Below are 23,222 nucleotides of genomic sequence, written 5' to 3' on the forward strand. Positions count from 1 at the left end.
GTCATTCCTTGGCGAAGAAAATGGATTGGGCAGTTAGAAACATGGAGAGATCCTTACATGTGCTCTTTTGGTCCCTGTCCTCTTACTTCCTAATGTCTAGAAGAAGGTTTAAAAAGAAGAGAGTAAAAATCTTATTTATTGATCACGAAAAAGCAAGACAAAGTAACAAAGATGAAGGGCAATCAATTTTCTTCATGGCAAATATTGTGGAAGACAGGAAATGAGAGAGGAGAAAACAATGTGAATGATGCAGATTTGCAGCCAGCTGACAGATGTCGTCTGGGCTAAAGGCTTACCGGTTGTAGAACTTTCAAATCCTTTTGAGTCCTATATACTTTTTTCACTAAAAAAAAAATAATAATAATAAAAAGATTGACTCTTCTTAGTACCTTGTGGGTATCCCTGGATTCGTTTGTTAATTCATGCATCTGACATTTATTGGCATTTACTGAGTGCCAAAGATCGAAAGACAAATTGCATTTCTTTGATGGCTCTGGAAGGTATTGTGGTAGATAGTCTCCAAAGATGGCTTCCATTGATTCCTTTTGTTGTTGAACCCCCACCCCCACCCCGCCCCTTGAACCTGGCTGCCTGGTGACTTGCTTTGGCCAATAAAATGCAACAGAAGTGACGTGTGGCAGTCCCTAGCCTTTAAGGGGTCTGGCAGTTGCTTCTTTCAGTTGCCATGTAACAGTCTGATCACCCGCTGGCCACCATGCTGTGAGGAAGCCCCAGCCAGCCCGGAAGAGTGCTGGTGCACCTGGTGAGCCAGCAAAGCCTTCTTAGACCTTGCAGCCCAGCCCAGCCCAGCCCAGCCACGCTGAATGCAGCCCAGTGAGTGCATCTAGTTGATGCCACATAAGCACCGGCTGAGCCCAGTTGGCCCCCAGAGATAACAGTGGTAGCTGAGAGCTTCCATGATTTGTTTTGCAGCAACAGATGAGTGGAGGATGTAGCATGATACCAGGTCAGTTGGCAGGACCTTCCCAGGTGGAAGGGATCTGAGGCTTTCATGTAGCATAGTGGTGATTCTGGAGAACTCCGGTGTGCAGCCTACTGGTAGGGGGGAGGTGGGAGGGATTAGGAAGGGCCCCTGATGTGAGGGAAGAGGTGCGCCTCAGACCCCGACCGGGTACTGCTTACTGCTTACACCTGCCCTTCCGTAGGTTGTCACTACTCTCTGGGCACTCCAGGTCCCATGTGTACTCCCAACAGAACCCTCGGGGTATCGGTCAAGTTCTGTTTATGTGTAAAATGGGGATAGAACTCTGAGGCAAGTGCTTGGCACTGACAGGGAAGGATGGGGAGACTGGATGCAGAAAGACAAGAGGCTGAGTGTCACCAACATCACCTCCTTTATAGCTGTGCCTGAGAACAGGCTACCCTGTGTCAGAGAATATTGCCATACTTCAGTTAAGAGCATTTTAATTTATTTATCCAGCATTTGGTAATCACCTGCAGGGCACTGCATCAGTCCCTGAAAATTCAAAGATGAAAACAGTTCCTAATTTCAAGATGTCCATCACTGCTCAGGGGGTAAATTCTGGGGCTGTGGTATGTTTTGGCATCATACAAGTTACTTAAACGTGTCCCTAGGAGGACTGCACCACCCAATAGGAGAATTCATTTTACCTCTTCACTTAAAAAACAAACAAACAAACAAACAAACAAACAAAACCACTTGATTTATTTATTCACCTTCACCCTCCTGGCCTCCATCCTTCCAGACCTCAGCTCCACCCGATGCTGCTTGCTTCTGGGTCTAGATCTACTTCTCTAGATCTATTTTTTTGTCGTGCAATTTCCCCAGCTTGAACTTGGTGCCTCATGGATCACAGACTTATTCTGTGATGGACCTGAACCAGGTGATTCTACAGCTTAGAAATGGGCCCCCAGAGGTCATCGTATTATTTTCCAAAGATGACAGTGAAGTGGAACCGCAGACCCATGAAGTGGCCATGTGACTCACCCCTCGTACAGCCACAGACACCTTTCAGAATTCTGGCTCTGCTGAACACCTGCCAGCTTGTGTGTGTGTGTGTGTGTGTGTGTGTGTGTGTGTGTGTGTGTGTGTGTGTGTAAGTTGTGTCTTCTGTCAGATTGGCTTTTAAGACAAGGGTCAAACTCTTAAAACTTCTTATAAAGAACAAAATGGATCCAGTTAATGGTGAACTCTAGAAACGCAGGGCTGAAGAGAGAAGCAAAAAGTCGCAACAGTCAGGTTCAGGATAATCAAGTATGGAGCCCGATGGCAATGAACGTGTCTCAGCTCGTGCGTGGCAGTGAGTTTCCTCTCGTTCGAAAAGAGAATCGCAAGGAGTGACAAAGGGTGTGGCTCTAAAATCCCAACTCTGGCCATTTGAAATTCCTACCCTTCCTTCCCTTTGGATGAAACCATCTAAAGCGATGACGGGAGGTTGGTAAGGAATGGATACTTTGAGAGCTTCTGGAGGCACGGGGATGCTTGCCTGTGCCCCACTTCCTGGATGCTGGCGGTGGCTCCCTGGCTGCCCCTGGCTGTGCGTGAGGCGGCTCATGGCCCATTTATAGTGGGGACTGCTCCTCTCCTACCCCACTACCCTTCCTAAATTTCATCTAAGCTGGCATCAGTGGAGCCATGTGACCTTGGGCAAGTCAACTGCTATCGGCCTCAATTTTCTCATCGATAAAAGGAGGTGAGATTAGGCCTGTGATTTTACAAATACATGTTCTAAAGGAAAGAAAGAGAACAACACAGGGAAAGAGACTGTGTGCGCCAGGCACACCTGGGCCATAACCTGTTGCTTCTCACATGGAGGTCTTATTAGAGATTTTCCAGAACTGAGATCAGATCCAGATTTAGGCAAGATTTTTTTTTTCTCCCTTTAGAAAGAGAGGCCGAGCTCTACCATTTGGGGCTCTGTATTCCCCTGCTTTCTCCTTTTTTTTCTTTGTGGTATGTTTCTCCTCAGTGATTTTTCAGTGCGCTATTTTTTTTTTTTTTTGTATTGAAAATAGACATTTTGTTTATACAAGGTACAATTTCAAAATAACAGTTATAAAATATGTAGCTATAATTGACAAGGAGTATAAATAGAAAAACGTATATATGGGAAATGTCACTGAGTTCAGTTTCCTTCTTTCTGAATCCTTAAATCAAGAGGACTCACTGGGCACAGTACCTCTTTGCTCCTTTTCAGTGCATGCAGAGCACCTAACTGGAGAGACGGTGGTTAGGAGCTACGATGACGTCGTCATCCTCGCAGCCGTCTCATAAGCCAGGAGGAGCCGCATAATTCTCTTCCAGCCGCAGGGGTATTTATTTCTCTTCTTTGTGAACTGCAAGTAGGGATGCGGGATGGAATAGTCAAGCTGATGAGCTCTCCTGAATAAGTGTCTTAATGAAGTAAAAGGAAGGCCGAGGTGTCCAGCCACTCCCAGGAAAGCTTCAAGTGCCAGGACTTTAGGAAGTCAGCCCTCCTCCTGAGACAGGGCATCCTGAGACTGGAGAGGCTACAAATACAGGAGGTGTCTCGGCTGGCCACGGTCGATAAAATGACACCAACATGTTTGTTTTATCATCCCGACGGGCTCTTTGCTGGCACCCAACACCTGAGTCTTTCCTTGGACCTCTTCGGCTAGGGAAGAGTTGGCATCCTTGCTTCAGCCTTGGCTGCCCTCAGCTTCCCCCTGGAGTTTCCTAGGTCGTATGCTTGGTTTTCTGCATCCTCGTCTCTGCCGTTGGTTCCCCCAGTCATTGGTATCTCTTCCATGTTCTCCATTGCAACAGTGCGTATCTGCGAAGTTTGCCTGTAAAGCAGGTAATTCACAGGTTTTGAAAAGAGGAGAGGGTTGCCCGCAAACCAAGTCAACAGATGGTTCCTATTGAACACTCAGATGGAGAAGGCCTAGATCGCTTCCATTCACAGATGGAATTTAAACCTTAGTTTGGTATTTTAACGCCCTCATCCGCTAAATATTCACCATGCTGTTGGAGCCACTCACCGCCTCTTTTCCCTCTGCTAAATAGCAGTAGTCAAATGGCAGGAACAAAAAGGAAAGAGTCCTGGGAGCCTGGGGAAGCCAGACAAGATCGTCTTGATAAAAATGATGCGATATTTATAAAGCTTTTAAAACAGTTCTTGGCACTTTGTACGTGTTAAAGAAACAAATATATTAATCAGTTCCTGAGTCACCAAGAGTAGGGGAGGCAGAGTCTTAATTCCACATGTTTCCCTGTCACTGTTTTTTTAGGCCCCGAGTTTCTGGGTCAGCAGTTTTCTTCCATGGATTATATCATGTACCTCTTGAGGATAGGCAAGTCTAGGGCATTTCAAAGTAAACACTTCGAATCCAAACAAAGCCAAAACGTCAATTTGAAGAGCTTTATCGACCCTAAGCTCACTGCAGTTACTGTTTACAATAGCCAAGATACGGAAGCAACCTAAGTGTCCGTTGACTGATGAATGGGTAAAGAAATGCTATGTAGATACAATGGAATATTACTCAGCCATAAAAAAGAATGACATCCTGCCATTTGCAACAACACAGATGGACCTAGAGGGCATTATGCTACGTGAAATAAGTCAGACAGAGAAAGACAGATACCATATGATTTCACTTATATGTGGAACCTAGAAAACAAACATGGACAAACAAAACAAACACACGTGTGGGTACAGAGAACAAATTGGTGGTTGCTAGAGGTGAGGGGCTAGTGGCCAGCAGGTGAAATAGGTGAAGGGGATTAAGAGGTACAGACTTCAGTTATAAATTAAATCATGGGGATGTCATGTACAGCATGGGGAATGTAGTCAATGATATTTGTAATAACTTTGTACCGTGTCGGGTAGTAAGCAGACTTAGCGTGGGGATCATATCATAATTCATAAAAATACTGAATCACTATGATGTACACCTGAAACGAATTGGATATTGCATGTCAACCATACTTCAATAAAAAAAATAATACAGTACATAAGCACTTTGAGCTCCTTGGAGTGAGAGCTAGACTATGGATCAGGACTCTAGGCCCACGTACTGAAAATAATTTGCTAAAAGCCAATTTGTTGAGTGACAAATCTACCTAATAACCTACTTGCAAAAAAAGAACTTTATGGCAAAGAATTGATTCACCAAATGACCAAGTAGTTATTATGCTTTTCATTATGCTTTTCAGGTTTATCAATTCTTCTTAAAGATACATTTATGAATATTTCCTTATTATAGTCAGTGAATATTGATGTTTTCATCTTATAAGCATACTTATTAGCCATGTATACCAAATATACAAAGTCTTTTAAGATTCTTTTTAATGTATTCTTAAAATAGACTATGTATACTTTTTTTAAGTCAATATAGTTACTCATTATAATCTCTTAAGAATGTAACTCCAAATACAACAGCTCATGTGGAAATTTAGTTACAGTGATATTTTGAAAATCCTTCAAAAGTCATTTTTGATTTTGCCACATTTGAGCATTTTTGGGATTGTTTTGACAGATTTTTGAGTAACACATCAAACTTAGTGTGTTAATTTCTAAACGATCTGTGAGGTTTCTGGCACCTCTTTTGGTTGAGATGGTATTACCAGCTTTTGAAGATTGATGTGAATATTTAGGTGACTTTTTCGTTGTGGCTTTAGAGCAGTATTTCATGGAATATTCATGTTGCCAAAGTCAGGCTCAAAGGATGATATAATCTTTATACTGATAAATTTAGCAAAGAATATTTAATGACTAGTGACTAAATAGTTTCAGCAAACTTGATTTCCATTGTTCATTGTGTAATGCTGAGGAAGGATCCAGAACAGCCATAGCAATATGGAATGCTGGAACACTGGTTATTAATTAATAGGAGTAGAAAATTAAGACTAATATGCCATTTGAGGCTTTAATGAAAATGATACAAGTACCTAAAGAGTAGAAAAATAATGAAAACTCTGGGGCACCTGGGTGGCTCAGTTGGGTGAGCATCCGACTTCGGCTCAGGTCGTGATCTCATGGTTCATGGGCTGGAGCCCCGTGTCGGGTTCTATGCTGACAGCTCAGAGCCTGGAGCCTGCTTCGGATTCTGTGTCTCCCTCTCTCTGCCCCTCCCCCAGTCATGCTCTGTCTGTCTCTCTCAAAAATGAATAAACATTTAAAAAATATATAAAAACTCAAATTTCAGCAAGTGGCAGAAGATGTACTCTACCCATGAAATGTATATATTGCAAGAAAATATACTTGTGAACGTAGCGTAAGAGCTGCATCCCCATCAACTTAGTTATTTGGCATGCTTTCCTTCCAAAAAGGAAAGAAAACTTTTCTGTTTCTGACTGGGGGCCTGCGGACTGTCTTGGAAAAAGTGAGGGGTGTCCCGGGGCTGGCTCCCCTTTGGGCCAGTATAGAAGGGGGTGCGTGCAAGAGCCTGCCTCAGTAGCCGGGAAAGGGGTCCTTCCTTTGCGAGGGCAGGCCCGGAGTCTTTACGGTGACACTCTTTTCTTGGAGGAAGAGCAGTCTCGTCCGGCGTGATTCTCTTGCTCTACTCACCTGGATCTTTTGTAACACACCAGAAGTCCCACACATACTACACAGAGCACAGTGACAGGCATGACGATGGCCGCTGTAAGAGAGCAGAAGTGAGCCGTCATGCCAGAAGTCCCGGGAGCAGGTTCACTTCTAAGAACTGGACAGTGTATGGTTCACCTTCCTGCAGAGAGATCCGAATGCCTTCCCAGCCAGCTTACTGTTGTTAACATTTCTCGAGTTCTCTGCGGCCCGATGCACTCTACTTGTGGGCCAAAAGTCCATGCTTTCCCCACCAACGCCACCAGTTCATGTTGTCCTCATCCCCCGCTCCTAATCCCATCCTTCCCAACGAGAGAGATACGGTGACAGGATGAGAAGGGAAGGCAAAAGCCTCAGAGTTCAAGGGCTGGGGTGGGACTGTGCGGACAAGAAGCCATATCTGCTATGAAAGCCACAGTCAGAGAGCGGACAGGGCGAGGGTCCTCCTCAGTTGTCCCTGAGACATCCTCTCCTTTTTCGTCAGCTTCACAGAATCCTGATTTAGAAACCACAGCATGCAGTGTAGCATATCTCCCAATTTCACCCGTGTTGTTTTTTTTATTTGCCTGCATTGTTTTTTGTTTTTTGTTTTTTTTATTGGCAACTATGGTGAGGCAGATGGTAAGGAGAATGAGGTGGTGTTCTAAGAGAGGTGTTACAGGTAAGAGGAGAATAAGATAATGGCTGAGGAGAAGGGAAAGATCCTGTTTTGGGCAAGTTGGAAGGCAGGGTCTGGAGTGGTGGGAGGCCAGTGGCTCTCGGCCATTTGAGATTTATTAGACAAGATAGGAACAGTGGGATCTCCTGGTAGCAAGAGGGCTTAGCCAGAGGACACAGTGAACCTTTTTTTTTTTTTTTTAATGTTTTATTTATTTATGAGACAGAGAGAGACAGAGCATGAGCAGGGGAGGGGCAGAGAGAGAGGGAGACACAGAATCCGAAACAGGCTCCAGGCTCTGAGCTGTCAGCACAGAGTCCCACGTGGGGCTCAAACCCACGAACCGTGAGATCACGACCTGCTCCAAAGTCAGACGCTTAATTGACTTAACCCCAGGCACCCCTGTAGTAGTGTTTAAAACAATTTTTAGGGGCACGTGGGTGGCTCAGTCAGTTAAGCGACCGACTTCGCTCACGTCATGATCTCACTGTGTCTCCCTCTCTCTCTGACTCTCCCCCTGCTCTCTCTCTCTCTCTCTCAAAAATAAATAAACATTGGAAAACCACAATTTTTATATTAATCTCAATCTCTTATTAATAGAAAAATTAAATTAGTAAATAAAATATATCCATCCAATGGAATATCATTCAGCTTTTAAAAATTATGAAATGAGGGGCGCCTGGGTGGCTCAGTTGGTTAAGCGTCCAACTTCATCTCAGGTCATGATCTCACTGTCCATGGGTTCCAGCCCCGTGTTGGGCTCTGTGCTGACAGCTCGGAGCCTGGAGCCTGCTTCGGATTCTGTGTCTCCCTCTCTCTCTGCCCCTCCCCTGCTCACGCTCTGTCTCTCTTTGTCTCAAAAATAAAAACATTAAAAAATGTTTTTTAATTATGGAATGAATCTGTATTTATTAACATGGAAAGATGTCCACAATATCTTAAGTGAAAAAAGCTGGTTGAGATAAAAATGAACCAAAAAAGAATCTCCAGTAGGCCAGATGTATGTCCATATGCACAGGACAGCCTTGAAGGATAGATCCCAAAGTATTAAGTCATGGTGGAATTGTAGATAATCTTTACTTTCTTTTTTAAAACAAATTTCCTTTTTTCCTGACGTTGTTGACACGATACTGTCATCAGAAGACAGTAAAGTTGTAAAAGCAAAACTACCTGTGTCTAAGTAAATAAAAATAAAATAGAAAAGTCCCAGAGGAAATAACGGGAAACATGGCAAATCAGTGAGAGATGTTTTGAGTTTTTAGACTTATCATTAATCATCATTATGACTAAAAACCAGAAATAAATTTCTAGGCAGAGATGGTGTACCCTAGGGTAAACTATTTCTTCACACTGACTAATAGGCTTGTTATGCATTTACTGTCCACGGAGGGATTTATTGGAAAAGGCCAGCTGATGTTAACTATGGTTCTACTTTCATAATGCATCTTCCTGTTTCTTCTGAATAAGAATAGAATCTGCAGACTCCAAGTCCAGGGAGGGGAGGGCTCTTGAGCCAACGATACGACAGAGCAGTTTGAATTCAGTGACAAACTCAGATCCTTGGCCTCTTCCTCAATTATATCGAGGCAAACTGAGTAAAGAAACCGACACCAAAATCACTAAAATGATAGGTAAACATATCAACTGGCAAGTTCCCCACCCTTTGGTGTTTCCTCGCGGGGTGCATGGGCTGGAGAAAAAGGAAGACAGAGAGGTCTGGTGAGCCAGAGGACAACAGAGGAGGATTTGAGTTGGGGGAGGGAGGAGAAAGAGTGGATTATTGCTTGGGAGGCCGGGAAAGGCCAGTAACTCCCTGCCCTGCCTTCATCCTACAGCGCATGCGGGTCTGATGTAAGAGGTGGCCTTGGCAGCCAGTGGCCACTGTCCAGTGCGGATGATGAAAATGTCCCCTGAGAATATGGGGACTCACCATTCCTTAGCAGTCCCTGCAAACTAGGTCAGCCAAGGAGTGCTATTTGCCATGTGGCCATGACCGGAGTGCTGGTGTGCCCGTGTCCGAGGAAGGCAGTTTTGAAGTAAGAATATCAATTCGTTATTCCTGGGCAGTGTTTCTCTGCTGTCTCTTACTGTGCTAAGCACATAACAAGTGTTGGGTTCAGAGTAGGCACTTAATAAACACGTAATTGATTGAATTAAACCCTTAAGGGTCCATAAATTGAAGTACTTCTGACCTGCTGTTTGCTTCTCAATGAGAAATCTGCATTTTATTGCAACTTAGGACCAACGTGGCACCAAGTAGAACTCGATTGATATTGAATACACAGACGAATGATATAGAGCTAGCTCGTATTAAAGGCTGAGCATATCAACTGCAGCAAATTTATTTCTGATATGAAAGACGAGAGGTATGACAGTTTGAAAATCTAACTCTTCCCTCCCAGCATATTAAAGGGACGTGGCCGGGTGAACACTTGTCCTAGGTGACATTCTACCTTTTTATTTTACAATCGGGAGTCCTCAAGAATAGCCTAGCCAAGGATTGGAGACCAGATAGTTAGAATGAAGGAATGAAATTATTGATTAAAAAGGCTGCCAAGTGAGCCTGTAGATATTTAAGACAATGAAATGATGAATCACACTTCCTAAACGTTTATTAATAAATGTCCAAGTCCTCAACTTCACTTATTCATTTGCTGTTTATTAGGCATCTACCATTTACCATTTTCTGTTGAACTAAAAAAAAAAAAAAAGCAACTTTTAAAAGCTGTGATAATCATTTATATAGCTTATTTTAAAAATGGTGATATCAGTGGTTATCAATGGGCTGATTAAAATATTCACATTTGCTGAGCGACTACTACGGTAAAGCGTTTATATACCCTTACAAACACTCTCAACTGCTTGCTTCTTCGTGCAGAAATAGCAACACTTACTGATGCTCAGGGAGCCAGTGAATGTCTCTGCCACTTGAATCTGACGGGTATACTCTTGGTCCACAGTACTGGGATATATATGACGTAGTCGGAAGTCACCATCACTAAGTGTCTTTAGAAAACTAGCATGATTTCCATTTTAGCTTCCACCTTCTTAGCAGATAAAACTTAACGCCTAGTGAAGTATAACTCATTTTTATTTCTTTGCTGACAATTATTTGATCTGTCTTGTTAAGTTAGGTGCTAACATGTTTATGTTGAAGCACCCTCGAAGAAGGAAATCTTATAACAGGAAAGATTTAAAGTTTTTGTTTGTTTGTTTGTTTTTTGTAATTCTCTGTATGTCCAAAGTTTCTTGCACGGAGCTATCAGACTATTGCAGGTGTTGAGTTAATGTGTATTACACGACACTTCAGAGTTTGGGAGAGAGTTTCTGATGTTTTAGTCCAGTGAAAGTCACGAACTGGAGAAATACATCATAAGATGATATCCCGTAGTAAAGTAGTTGTTTGAAAATCGACATAGGAAATATGGCCCCCAAATTTTATGTGTAGGATTTTATCCTACAGATTTCTTTGCACATAGCCAAGTGATAGATAGAAGGCTTTCCAATTAATCACTGTTTGTCATGTAGCCAAGACTGTCAACAGTCACATGCCCATAGGGGGTTGGCTACACAAACTGTAGCAAATCCAGGTAGTGGAATATTTGGTAGCTGTTTTAAAGAATGAGGTGGTTTCTATGTGTTGATATGGAAGGATTTCCACGAGGTACCATTAGTTGAAAATGAACACAGGTGCAACACAGTGAAACTAAAATACCTAGCTAGCATCGTGTATCGATCCTCTCTGAAAGGATGCCCAGAAAGCTGGTAACAGGAGTAACTTTCTTCCTACAAGGGAATTTTCAGTTTAAGATGGGGCTTTGTGCTGTATATGTTTTTGTAATTTGTAATTTTTAAACCCCGGCAAATATTACCAATTCAAAAAAATGAATAAAAAACTTAAAACTTTGTGGAAAGGTGAGCATAGTATATTACATAAGGAGAAAAATTAGGCTGGCTACTTGACTTACTGGTCACCTCTTACGTGATAAACATATTTTAGTTTCAATCTCTTGCCTTTGCATATAAGCTGTTAAAATGGCTGAAGCTGCTTGTTTTTTTTTTTCTAGATGACACTTGATGCAGATAAAATATAATCATAAGAATATGAGTCGTTCTCTAAGAGGATAACTCGTGAATAGAAAATAGAAATAAGTTGTGTTTTCTCTGTATAAATTACAGTGGTTTTTTTTTTTTTTGGCTTATTGAAAACTTGTACAGACAAAAGTCTTAGTCTCTCTTACTACTTGCATTTCTGCCTTCTTTCTCTTCTTCTCTCTCCTCCCCTTCCTTCCTCTTTTTCTTTCCTCTTTTCCTTGCAAACACTTTTCCACTCTCCTCCTTAACACTCACCGGGACAGTCTCTTCCTCTCCTACGTTGAGTGTTGTGTGCATCTTGTGTAGACAGCAGCCTTTATCCCAAGAAGTGTGGCCAGTCTTGCTGTAAAGTGCATGGGGCTAACACCCTGCGAGAGATTAATGCAGCTAACGGATGAATAACATCATGTTACTGACAGCCGCTCACACGCTTGTGGTTCTCTGCTAAGTCTGGGATGAGTCTAGCCTGGCTTAGTGGAACTGAGTAGCTGAACGAGGAGGCCCTTTTGTGATGTGCCAGCTCTCTGGTTCCCACGTGTGTAGCCTGACAGAGAGAAGCTACCAGTATTGAGATAAACAGTCATGGTAGAATCCCATAAGTAGGGTGATCCTATCTATGACTTATTATCTACACTGAGTCACTTTTGAGAGTGAAAGGGGCTGTGAGTGGCCATGCTGGGGCAGCAGGCATAAGCCAGGACTGTTCCGCACCCTGAGACCGAGGTCCTCAGGGCAGAAGCACTGCTAGGACCAAAAAAACAAAACACTTACCAGTCACAGTTCCGGAACTGTATGAATAGGTACCTGCAGAGAAGAGAGTGCAGTTCAGTTATTGCCGTAGTCCTAAAGGCACTCATTTCTCATTAAGCAGGAGGAATTCTAGACATTTTGGCTCCCATCTTAAAGCCTGAGAGAGTCATGGCTGGCGGAACCAAACTTCCGTTAGCAAAGAACAAGGGTAGTTTACTTAGCTGCTGGGCCATGCTTAAGGATCACATATGCCCTTTTGCACAGCAAAGGAAACCATCAACAAAACGAAAAGGCAACTTACTAAATTGGAGAAGCTATTTGCAAGCGACATAACTAATAAGGGGTTAATATCCAAAATGTATAAATAACCTATACAACTCAACACACACACACACACATACACACACACACACACACAATCCAATTAAAAATGTGCAGAGGACTTGAAAAGATGTTTTTCCAAAGAAGACATACAGATGGCCAACAGGCACATGAAAGGATCCTCAACATCACTGATCGTCACGGAAATGCAAGTGAAAAACCACAATGAGATATTACCTTACACCCGTGAGGATGACTAGAGTCAAAAAGGCAAGACATAACGAGTGTTAGGGAGGATGTGGAGAAAAGGGAAACTTGTGCACTGTTGGTGGGAATGTAAACCGGTGCAGCCACTGTGGAAAACAGTATGGAGGTTCCTCAAAAGATTAAAGAGCTACCACATGATCCAGTAATTCTATTGGGTATTTACCCAGAGAAAGCAAAAACACTAATTTGAAAAGTTATATGCACCCGAATGTTTATTGCAGCACTATTTACAACAGCTGAGATATGGAAGCAAGCCCAAGTGTCCATCAATAGATGAATGGATAAAGAAGATGTGGTGTGTATAATCACAACGGAATGTTACTCAGCCATAGAAAACAATGACGTCATGCCATTTGCAACAACACAGACAGACCTAGACAGTATCAGGCTAAGTGAAATAAGTCAAACAGAGAAAGACAAATACCGTACGATTTCACTTGGATGTGGAATCTAAAAAACAAAACAAATGAACAAACAGACAAAAGCAGAAACACTCATAAATACAGAGAACGAACTGATGGGTGCCAGAGGGGAGGAGTGTGGGGGGCATGGGCAAGGTGGGTGAAGCAGGGGTGGGAGATACAGGCTTCCAGTTATGGGATGACTAAGTCATGGGGATGAAAGGTGCAGAATGGGGAATGTAGTCAAATGTATTTTGTGGTAGCGAAGAAAACCCCCACAAAGAATCAGATATGCCTTTGCGGCAGACGCAGATTACCAAAGGCTGTTTCATACCGCAGATCGCGACTCCAGATTGCAGAAAGCTTCCACCGTCCTCCCATATTGGGAGACGGCAGATACCATTCAGATCGGCAAAGCCTCTGCCATGCAGGTCAATACGCCGAGCCTTCTCACCTCTGGGAGACGGACTTTCTTTTCCAGCTGACCGAGCCAAGGCAGAGCACAGAGGTTAGAGAGCAGAGCAAGGAGGCTGTGGCACAGAACAGGAGGCAGAGGGTTGCTGAGTGGCCTGGACTTTGGATTGCAAGGTGTGATGCTAGGCAGCCAGCTCACTCGAGGTCTCCACCCACATCTCATGGACTGCTGACCTCTCCTAAAGTATGCAAAGCCAGTGCTAACCTGGCGTCTCCTGCGAGGCAGAGGGGGTGTGTTCCAAGGCCTTTGCTGTTGTCTGAGCTGGGGCTCGGGAGGGTTCATTATTGATTACCCCTGTGGTTCCCGCAGCCGGAGGCTTTGATGGTATCAGCCTGGAGCCTGGCTCAGTAGCTGCCTTTGTGGCCACTGTGCTGTCTGACTTGGAAGTGAATGCTGGCTCTGTAGGAAAGTGCAAGATATGGAGAACATAAATACTTTGAAGAGTGTCTCCGCGCAGCTCTAGAAGACAGTGGACTTCAGACTTGCTCTAGTGAGCCCACCCCGGGCCGGCCCTCGCCCGGCACCCTCCTCCAGGGCTCTTTGGGGAAATCCCTTCAGTGAGTAGCCTATTCCTCCATCTGGATGGCCGAGGGACATTTGAGAACACGAGAGGATCTACAGCTATTTATCATGGTGCACGTAACCTAAAGATCCCACGGATTCGAGTCGTTCCCGGCTTGTTTACTAGAGAAGGCGCGGAAGATGCGGTGAGGGACTGATCTCAAAAAACAAGTATGACTGTATTTACCAAAGATATCTGGGCTGCTGATTTTAGTTTCCTTTCTGCGTGTTTGCACACAGCTTTTGAAATAAGGGGAAGCCTGAGATTCAGCCAGACCGAGTTTTAGAGTATTTGAAGACAGTGCCCTGGTTTTGCCCCGATCTAAGGGAGGGCAGCCCTCCTGGTGTTTATGTCCTCACCCTCCCTGTGCTAACTGGCATATAGCCGCTCCCAAACTGTGAGGCGTGGTGGCAAGACTTCACTATTCTCTTTCCATGAAAAATGGGTCTTCCGTTGCACTCTTCATGTCTGAGAGTTTGATGGCACAGTTTCATCTGACCACGTGTTTGATGCACGAAGCAAGGCTGGGAGAGGCCCCTTGATTATTCTCATCAGTGGGTGATCTGGGCATGACTTGGGTCAAAGGGGTCTTGGAATTACCCCAAACTTAAATGTAGCCAGTACTCTACTATATCCTCTTGTTTGTAGTCAACTAACTAACTAACTAACTAGGAGGAAACCTCCTTCTGGCCTGTCTTCCCTTCAGCATTGGTTCTCAGCCTTGGCTCCCTGAGAATCACCTGGGGAGCTTCTAGAATCCGAGTTCCCAGACTGCTCCCCAGACCACCAGAGTTCCAAGGAGATCCCAGTGTGCCTCCACGGCTAAGAAGCCATGTTCTAGCTCAGAGCTGCCAACGGCAGCAGAGAGAGTACACCTGGGGCCAAAAGGGGGAGACCAGGGCCAGGAAAAGCCACTGGATGACCAGACATAAAACCTCAAGAGTTAAGTGTAAAGTAAGGCTTTCCCAGGATATAGAGCACATTGTCCCAAGCAGCTAAGGTCTCAAATTTTCTTGACATCAGGACAGTGCCGGGGATTGGGTTGGTTAAGTGTCCAACTTCGTCGGCTCAGGTCCTGATCTCGTGGTTCATGAGTTTGAACCCTGCATCGGGCTCTGTGCTGACGGCTCAGAGCCTGAAGCCCGCTTCGGATTCTGTGTCTCCCTCTCTCTCTGCCCCTCCCCTGCTCTGTCTCTGTCTCTGTCTCAAAAATAAATAAACATTTAAAAAGAAAAAAACATCAGGACAGTGCTGAGCAAATTGGGATAGAAGATTACCTAGGAAAGACCCTGGAAATGCGGGGTGTTCGCAGCTTTTTCCCGGAGCTGTCATAGTTGGGATGGTTGGGGGACAATTCTTCAGGGGTCCCTCATGTTTCCCCATGCCTTGTCAGCAGAGTCCCTGACAGCCCTTTCTCAGGACTAACTTTTCAGGGATGCTCGTGAAATCTCGGAAGGTGGAGATGGCACCTCCCTCTGGAGCAAAGGGCAGACATGGCTGGCCAGTTATAAAAGACTCCGGTTGCTTGAACTCAGGCCTCCTCTCCTGTGGGGCAGCCTGCTGGATGTACAGGCATCTTCTAGATCCATCCCTGCCGCCCCCGTGGGACACAGGGAGGAGGGAATTGACAAAAGCATGCCCACGCTCCCGCTGACTGCTGAGCCCTGTAAGGGAGTCCTTGGTCTCTGAATTGGGGAGCTAATGTTCTTCGCAGGCACCCAGGAAGTTTTGGTGGGTTAACACACCAGGCAGGCAAAACCTCAGATCCTCCCCAATTCTTGATGAGGAAATACATCTGCAACTAAGTCTGATCCAGCATATGAAAAGTGGATTTGGAACCACTATTAATTACAGTAAAACCTTGGATTGCAAGTAACCTGTTCTGTGAGTGTTCCACAAGACAAGCAAACATTTCTAATAAATTTTAACTTGATAAACCAAAGACGCCTTGCAATACAGGTTGTACGTGACGCTGAACGTCACATGATCATACCTGAGCCAATGGTTCTTGAAATTCCCGTTGATATACGAGTGCTTTAGATTACAAGCATGTTTCCAGAACGAATTATGCTCGCAAACCAAGGTTTTACTGTAAGTCCAATGAAACCTGGGTATCAAGTACCTTTGATTTAAAAGAGAAAACGAAGCTACTATAAAATTTAATTTTGACTCAAATAAAAAGTGGGTTCTGTTTGTTGGAGTCTGCAGTGGGACTCCAGCAGGGCCTCAAGAATCTGACACATTTGTGGGGACCTGAGAGGTGGTGGAGAATGGGAGTCCTTAAAACGTTTCCAACGTCCCTACCTTTTCCAGAAAGGGAGGTGCTCTCTGGCTCTGGGGTCACCCCTGCCGGCATTTCTGTAGAGGATGGCTTTAGATGAGTCAGGGAGGGGTCTCCTAGAGAGAGCATAACCACATGGCATTTATGAGCCTGAGGGTGGAGACTTGCTTCAGAACTGGCTATAAATAAAAAAATAATACATACAGAAATTTAAAATGGAGATATCCGGCTTCCTGGGAGAGGTCAGAAGCACAAGAAATAGTCAACAAACAATGTGTCCCAATCTGTCATTCCCATGCAAATGCAAACAGACTGCCAACTATTTTTCTAGGCTTTCCAAAAAGTTGCGCACATATCAAATGTCTTTTATTTTTGGGTAGAAGGGTATTCATGAGATCAACTCAGTTTTATAATGTTGTCTTTTACATGGGAAAATACATGACTACTCAGTAGCTTCAGTTATTTTGTAAGGAAAAAAAATAAAATAAAAGCATCCCAAGCACAAGAGGTTAGGAAAAGTAATGGAGGGAGTTGTTAGTGGCAGAAGGTGAGATGTCTTTGTGCCAGTGAAGCCTCAGGGTGCTCGAGTCTGTAGGTTCTACAAGTCTGTAATTCCAGGTCTCCCCCCTTCCTTCCTCTTCCCCCACCCTCCAACAGCTGGTTCAGAGCCTACAACTCTTCTCCATCCTGGATTCGTTCATCCAAATGGATTGGAACTTCAAAGAAACAGTCACTCTCCCTGCAGTGGAAAGCCCTTATTTTTGCCCCTGGATTACAGGTACCAGCGCGTGCCCGGACTGGACAGAGTAAGCTGTCTACTCTGTGTTTTTGCCACAGTGCTATTGCTCGTACCTGTCCTCACCCAGCTCATCATTGGAGTGGCATTTGATGCCATGTGGTACTATGTTCTGCCGCTGAGTGATTCCCTTGCAACAAACAGAAGGCTTCCTCCTTGCCCTGATGTCTGCGAGACGGACGTGCAGGGGGAGAGGGAAGGAACGCACACTCAGTGAGAAAGTCTGGCTCTTCAAGGACTCTTACAGCAGAGGGAATTTGCTCTAGAACAACTCCTTCTGTCCCCTTCCCCAGAGAGGAGTGGAGAATGTTCACAGATGTTATGAGAAAGTATCTAGCTTGCAGTTGGATAGCCACCAAATATGCAATAAACCATGAGCTAATCTTTATGTTTCCAAAGTAAGGGACTTAGTAGTCCTGGAAATAGCCCTACTGGCTTCCACTCCAAGGTTGTTGACTTCTTCTGGCAAAATTACCCAGTTGTGGACGGTTAAAAATAATTGATTCGGACAACCTTCCCTCACACGTGCTCTGGAGTGCTGGCTGGACACCAGCCATGGGTGACCAGGCTAAGGGAATCTGCCCGGTGGGTACCCCCATTCTCCTGGGTGGCTAACAACAGAGGACAGTAATAATTTCCCTGCACACCATCTTCTAGGAAGAAATTGGGAAAGATCTCTGGAAAGCAAGCATGCTGTGAGCATACACCCTTGTCTGTAGCCAAATTCTATCATAATCTTAAAGCACCAATAGTAATAATATAGGCATAACTCAGAGAGATATTGTGGGTTCAGTTCGAGACCACCATGATAAAGTGAATGTGGCAATAGAGCAAGTCACATGAATATTTTGGTTTCTCAGTGCATAGAAAAGTTATGTTTAGGGAGGGGCCAAGATGGCAGAACAGCATGGAAGTTTTTTGCGTCTCTTGTCCCTGAAATAGAGCCAGATCAACACTAAACCATCCTGCACACCTAGAAAACTTATTTGAGGATTAATACAACAATCTGTACAACCTGAACCCGAGAAAAGTTATGTTTACACTATAGTTTATTAAATGGGCAATAACATTGTGCCTAAAAAAATCAATATACATACCTTAATTTAAAATGCTTTCCTGCTAAAAAATGCTAACCATCATTTGAGCTTTCAGTGAGTCATAATCTTTTTGCTGGTGGAGGGTCCTCCCTCGGTGATGGCTGCTGACTGATCAGGGTGGTGGTTGCTGAAGGTTGGGGTGGCTGTGGCGATTCCTTAAAATAAGACACCAGTGGGGACACCTGGGTGGCTCAGTTGGTTAAGCATCTGACACTTTGTTTTGGCTCAGATCATGATGTCACAGTCCATGGATTTGAGCCCCGCATCAGGTTCTATGTGGAGCCTGCTCAGGATTCTCTCTCTCCCTCTCTCTCTCTGCCCCTCCCCCACTTGAGTGCACACACTCTCTCTCTTTCACTCTCTCTCAAAATAAATAAACAAAACAAAACAAAATAAGAGACCCCAATGAAGTTTGCTGCAGCGACTGACCCTTCCTTTCACGAATGATTCCTCTGTAGCAGGTGATGCTGTTTGATAGCATTTAACCCACAGTAGAACTTTCAAAATTGAAGTCAATGCTCTCAAACCTGCTGCTGCTTTACAACTGAGTTTGTGTCATATCCTGAATCCTCTGTTGTCATTTCAACAATCTTCACAGCATCTCAGCAGGAATAGATTCCATCTCAGGAACCCATGGGAAGCAACTCCTCATCCATTCAGGTTTTATCCTGAGATTGCAGCCATTCAGTCCCATCTCAAGGCCCCACTTCTGATTCTGGTCCTCTCGCTGTTGCCACCTCATCTGCAGTGACTCCCTCCACTGAGGTCGTGAGCCCCTCACAGTCATCCACGAGGGCTGGAACCAACTTCTCCCAACTCTTGTTATCCTGTGAATGTTGATATTTTGACTTCTTCCCACAAATCATGAGTGTTCTTAATAGCATCTGGAATGGAGAATCCTTTCCAGAAGGTTTTCAATTTACTTTGCCCAGATCCATCAGAGGAATGGCAGTGATAGCCTCATGGAATGTATTTCTTAAATAATAAGACTTGACAGTTGAAATGACTCCTTGAGCCATGGGCTACAGCATGGGTGTTGTATTAACAGGCATGGGAACAATAATAATGCCGTTATCCATTTCCATCGGAGCTCTTGGGTGACCAGGTGCATTGTCAATGAGCAGTCATATTTTGAGAGGAGTCGTCCTGAGCAGTGGGGCTCAGCAGTGGGCTTAAAATATTCAGGAAACTACGGGGCACCTGGGTGGCTCAGTCAGTTGAGCGACTGACTCTTGGTTTTAGCTCAGGTCATGATCTTGAAGTTCATGAGTTCGAGCCTCACGTCGGGCTCTGTGCTAACATTGCAGAGCCTGCTTGGGATTCTCTCTCTCTTTCTCTCTATGCCCCTCCTCTGCTTGTGCTCTCTCTTCATTTCTGTCTCTCTCAAAATAAATAAATAAACTTAAAAAAATGTTCAGTAAACCATGTTGTAAACAGAAGTGCTGTCATCCAGGCTCTGTCGTTTCATTTCCAGAGCACAGGCAGAACGGATTTAGCATAGTTCTGAAGGGTGCTAGGCATTTTGGAATGGTCAGTGAGCATTGGCTTCAACCCAAAGTCACCAGCTGCATTAGGCCCTCATGTGAGAGTCAGCCTGTCCTTTGAGGGGTTGAAGCCAGGCATTGACTTCTCCTTTCCAGCTATGAAAGTCCTGGATGGCGTCTTCTCTCACTCCAAGGCTGTTTCATCTGCGTTGATCATCTGGATAAGCTAGATCTTCTGGATAATTTGCTCGCTTCACCTGCACTTTTATGTTGTAGAGACGACTCCTTTCCTCAAATCTCTTGAGCCCACCTCTGCCGGCTTCAAGCTTCCTCACCCCTGTCAGCTTTCATAGAACTGAAGAGAGGTCGGGCCTTGCTCTGGGTGAGGCTCTGGCTTAGGGGAATGTTGTGGCTGGTTTGACCTTCTATCCAGACCACTCACACTTTCTCCAGAAAGAAACACTCGTGTGTTCTCCGGAGTAGCACTTTCAGTTTCCTTCAAGGTCTTTTCCTTTGCATTCACAACTTAGCTGACTGTTGGGCACAAGGGTGCCAGCTTTTGGCCTGTCTTGACTTTTGACATGCTTTTTTTCCACTAAGCTTACTTATTCCTAGTTTTTGATTTGAGAAGAGATGTGATTCTTACTTTCACGTGAACACTTAGAGGCCATCGTAGGGTTATTAATTGGCCTAATTTCTGTATTGTTCGGTCTCAGGCAACAGGGAGGTCCAAGGAGGGGGAGAGATGAGGTAGGAGTCAGTCGATGGAGCACTCAGGATACATACACAACATCGGCTGATGAAGTTAACTGCCTTACATGGGTGTGGGTTGTGGCACCCCAAAGCAATTACAGTAGGAACACCAAAGACTGTTGATCCCAGATCACCACAACAAATATGAGAAAGTTTGAAATACATCAAGAATTATCAAAATGTGACCTACAGACACAAAGTGGGCAACTACTGTTGGAAAAATGGCATCAACAGACTGACTCGCTTGAGGCAGGATTGCCACAAACCTTCAGTTCGTAAAAACAAAACAACAAAACACACAATTATGTGTAAAATGCAACACCGCAGAGCGCAACAGAATGAGGTGTGGCTGTAGTGAATGTTGACCGGGGCTCACTTAACATTGCTACAACCCACAATGTTGACCTCAGGTTCATTTTCTAGATAATGAACGAAGTTCCAAGATAGGAGGGCCCTTGCTCAGGATGGTGCGGGGCCGAGCCAGGTTTGGAACTCAGAATTGTGTGACCCTAAATCCTGTACATTTCCCACCCCCAGAGGTGTTGTTTAGAGGCCCAACGGTTCAGTTAGCCTCAGACTTCCACACAAATGTCTTGTCCCCCTCCCCTGAGAGATGGGCTCCCACAGCCTTCCACACTGCCTTCCGTTCTCTGTACGGTCTTGGCGAGGGGGACAGAGAGACAGTGCAGGGCCGTGTACTTACTGATGCACTTGAGATTGGGAATTGTCCAGTGGGCAGTGTTCGTGGTCTTGTTAAGCACGCACTCTGTCAGGGTGGACGTCCCGGCTTTCCGCTTAAAGCCAGTGTTACAGGTATACCGCTCGGTGGAGTTCAGTTTGTAACTCTTGACCCGGATGTCTGCATATTCCACAGATGTGGGAGGAGGGCACGTGACACCTGCAAAGGTGCAGACAAGAGAGGAGAGGTGACCACATTTCAGCTGGCTCAGAGGAGCTCCCCAGGGTCACTTGGGTGGCACTCAGCACCTTCGAGCCAGGGACTGGCTCTCCTGGGGGCCCCTTAGGATACACCCCACATTCCAAGCATGTGGAAAACGTTCAGTAAGGGCTCTCATCGTTTAGAGGCCTCCCAGGAGCCTTGCCTTAGGCGCTCGCCATCCAGCATGGCTCGGGACTGGGGAGTCATCAGTGGAAACCCTTCTCCCTGCCCTCCCCTTCCTATTGGTCTTCCCAGCCCACGCAGCCCAGCCCGGGCCTCTGAGCTCTCTTGCCTGAAAACAGTAACAGCCCTGGGATTGCTCTCCCTGCTTGTTCTCCCTGAAAGCCTTTCATCCGTTTCTGTAACACAGCCAGGTATCTTCAGAAATGCATATGATGGTTTCACTCATTCCTGGTTGCCCACTGCTCTTAGGATAAAAACTCACATCCTCAAGAAGTCTTCAAGGCTCTGCTGGATGGGGCCCCACCTCCTCCCTAGCTACTCTCCCCCTGTCTCCCGCCCCCAGCCACACTGGCCTTCGGTCCCCCCCCCCTCTGCCACTCACCATGCCTACCACTCTCCCCAGCCCATCTCCTGCCATCCTCCCTAACTTGAACATGACTTTCTCAGGAAAGCCTTCCCTCCCTGCTGCTCCCCGCTCAAAGCAGCCAGGTCCCGTAGTTCCGTGTTCTTTCCCTGCGCAGTCAGCTGCCTTCAGGGTTGTATGGAAGACACTGAGATGTTATAATGTCTGTCTGTCTGTCTCCTAATGTGCGCTGCGAGCTCTAGAGGGTGGGGGCCACATCTGTTTTGCCCGACACCACCCTCCCTGAGCCTAGTACAGTAACTGGCAAGAGAAGGTGTTCAAGAAACACCTGTTCAGAGAATGACATTTATTATGCACATGCCCTTTACCCCAGCGATTTCGCTTCTAAGAATTTTCCCGACAGACATGCTGGCATATTTATGAAGTGAGTATGTACAGAGTTATTGATTATAGTAGCCAGTATCTGTGTGAATTACCTCGCATGTGGTCAGCAGGAGACTAATTTAGTAACTTACAGTACAGCTACTCCTTGAAGAAGTGCTAGTCAGACCTCTGTAACAGACGAAAGGGTGCTCTTTATCACTGAAGTGGAAAGATCTCCCAGACACACTGTTACATTAGGAAGAAGACGAACAGAACCCCGTGTGTCATTCGCTGCCATCGGTGAAAAAAGAAGAAATGGTACCTATCCACAATTTTTTGTCTGTACATAAAATCTCTGAAAAGATGCAAAAGACTATTAACACTGGAGGAGAGACAGCTGAGGACACGCTGGGAGTGGGAGACTTTTTACTGAATGCCTTATAGCTTCTCACTTTTTTCCTTTCCATACTTTCTGAATTTTTAGTAGTACAAATGGTTTACCTGTTAAAAATGCTTTTGAAAGTTTTTGGAATGCTCTGTTTCTTCAGCTGTTTTGTAAATGGATGTTTTTCCTTTTCATAGATTACATCTAAGCCAGGGTGAGAATTGAAATAGTTAATAAATAACCAGTGCCACCGAGATGCTGACCGATTGGGATGGGTGCGGGCAATCATGGGGGCCGGGCGGCTGGCCACTGGCCACAGATGGAAGGCCACACTGATGAGGGCTGGCAGAATATTAGTTGTGCCCAAATGTTATATACTGTTTAAAATACATGAAATTCTTCATAATGAAATAAGTTGGGGTGAGGGATTTTGGGGTTCCCTGCCATAGGAACTCAGACCTCAGTTGAATCTAGGGCAAGAGAGGGGTAAATCATGCCAGGTGTGAGTGTTCACTGC

The 23,222-nt window shown here is 45.0% G+C and overlaps 1 protein-coding gene across 10 annotated transcripts; it reads right to left on the reverse strand.

The window, feature by feature from the left end:
* Nucleotides 1-1,666: 1,666 nt before the first annotated feature.
* Nucleotides 1,667-22,939, reverse strand: IL15RA (interleukin 15 receptor subunit alpha). Of its 10 annotated transcripts, none has more exons than XM_042990961.1 (9): nt 22,822-22,933; nt 21,703-21,769; nt 21,174-21,368; nt 16,364-16,519; nt 13,702-13,896; nt 13,357-13,503; nt 12,055-12,087; nt 6,513-6,585; nt 1,667-3,789 (listed from the first exon to the last, which is right to left on the reverse strand). In XM_042990961.1, the coding sequence occupies exons 2-9, from the start codon at nt 21,761-21,763 to the stop codon at nt 3,618-3,620; spliced, it is 1,032 nt and encodes a 343-aa protein (XP_042846895.1). In that variant the 5' UTR covers nt 21,764-21,769; nt 22,822-22,933; the 3' UTR covers nt 1,667-3,617. The 10 variants fall into 10 exon arrangements, 8 of the variants coding, with proteins under 8 accessions (XP_042846895.1, XP_042846894.1, XP_042846897.1 ...); XM_042990960.1 differs by having other exon boundaries at nt 21,703-21,832; XM_042990963.1 differs by having other exon boundaries at nt 13,477-13,503; nt 21,703-21,832; nt 22,822-22,931.
* Between the last annotated feature and the right edge of the window lie 283 nt (nt 22,940-23,222).

Source organism: Panthera tigris, chromosome B4 (genome assembly GCF_018350195.1).
Source record: "Panthera tigris isolate Pti1 chromosome B4, P.tigris_Pti1_mat1.1, whole genome shotgun sequence".
Taxonomy (NCBI): Eukaryota; Metazoa; Chordata; class Mammalia; order Carnivora; family Felidae; genus Panthera; species Panthera tigris.

Coding starts and splice junctions, on each gene's coding strand:
- IL15RA (XM_042990961.1), bottom strand. CDS start 21,763: ATGAAAGGCTTTCAGGGAGAACAAGCAGGGAGAGCAATCCCAGGGCTG. Junction 21,369..21,702: donor AGGGCTGTTACTGTTTTCAG/GCAAGAGAGCTC, acceptor GCACCTTTGCAG/GTGTCACGTGCCCTCCTCCC. Junction 3,790..6,512: donor GTGTGTTACAAAAGATCCAG/GTGAGTAGAGCA, acceptor CCTGCTTTACAG/GCAAACTTCGCAGATACGCA.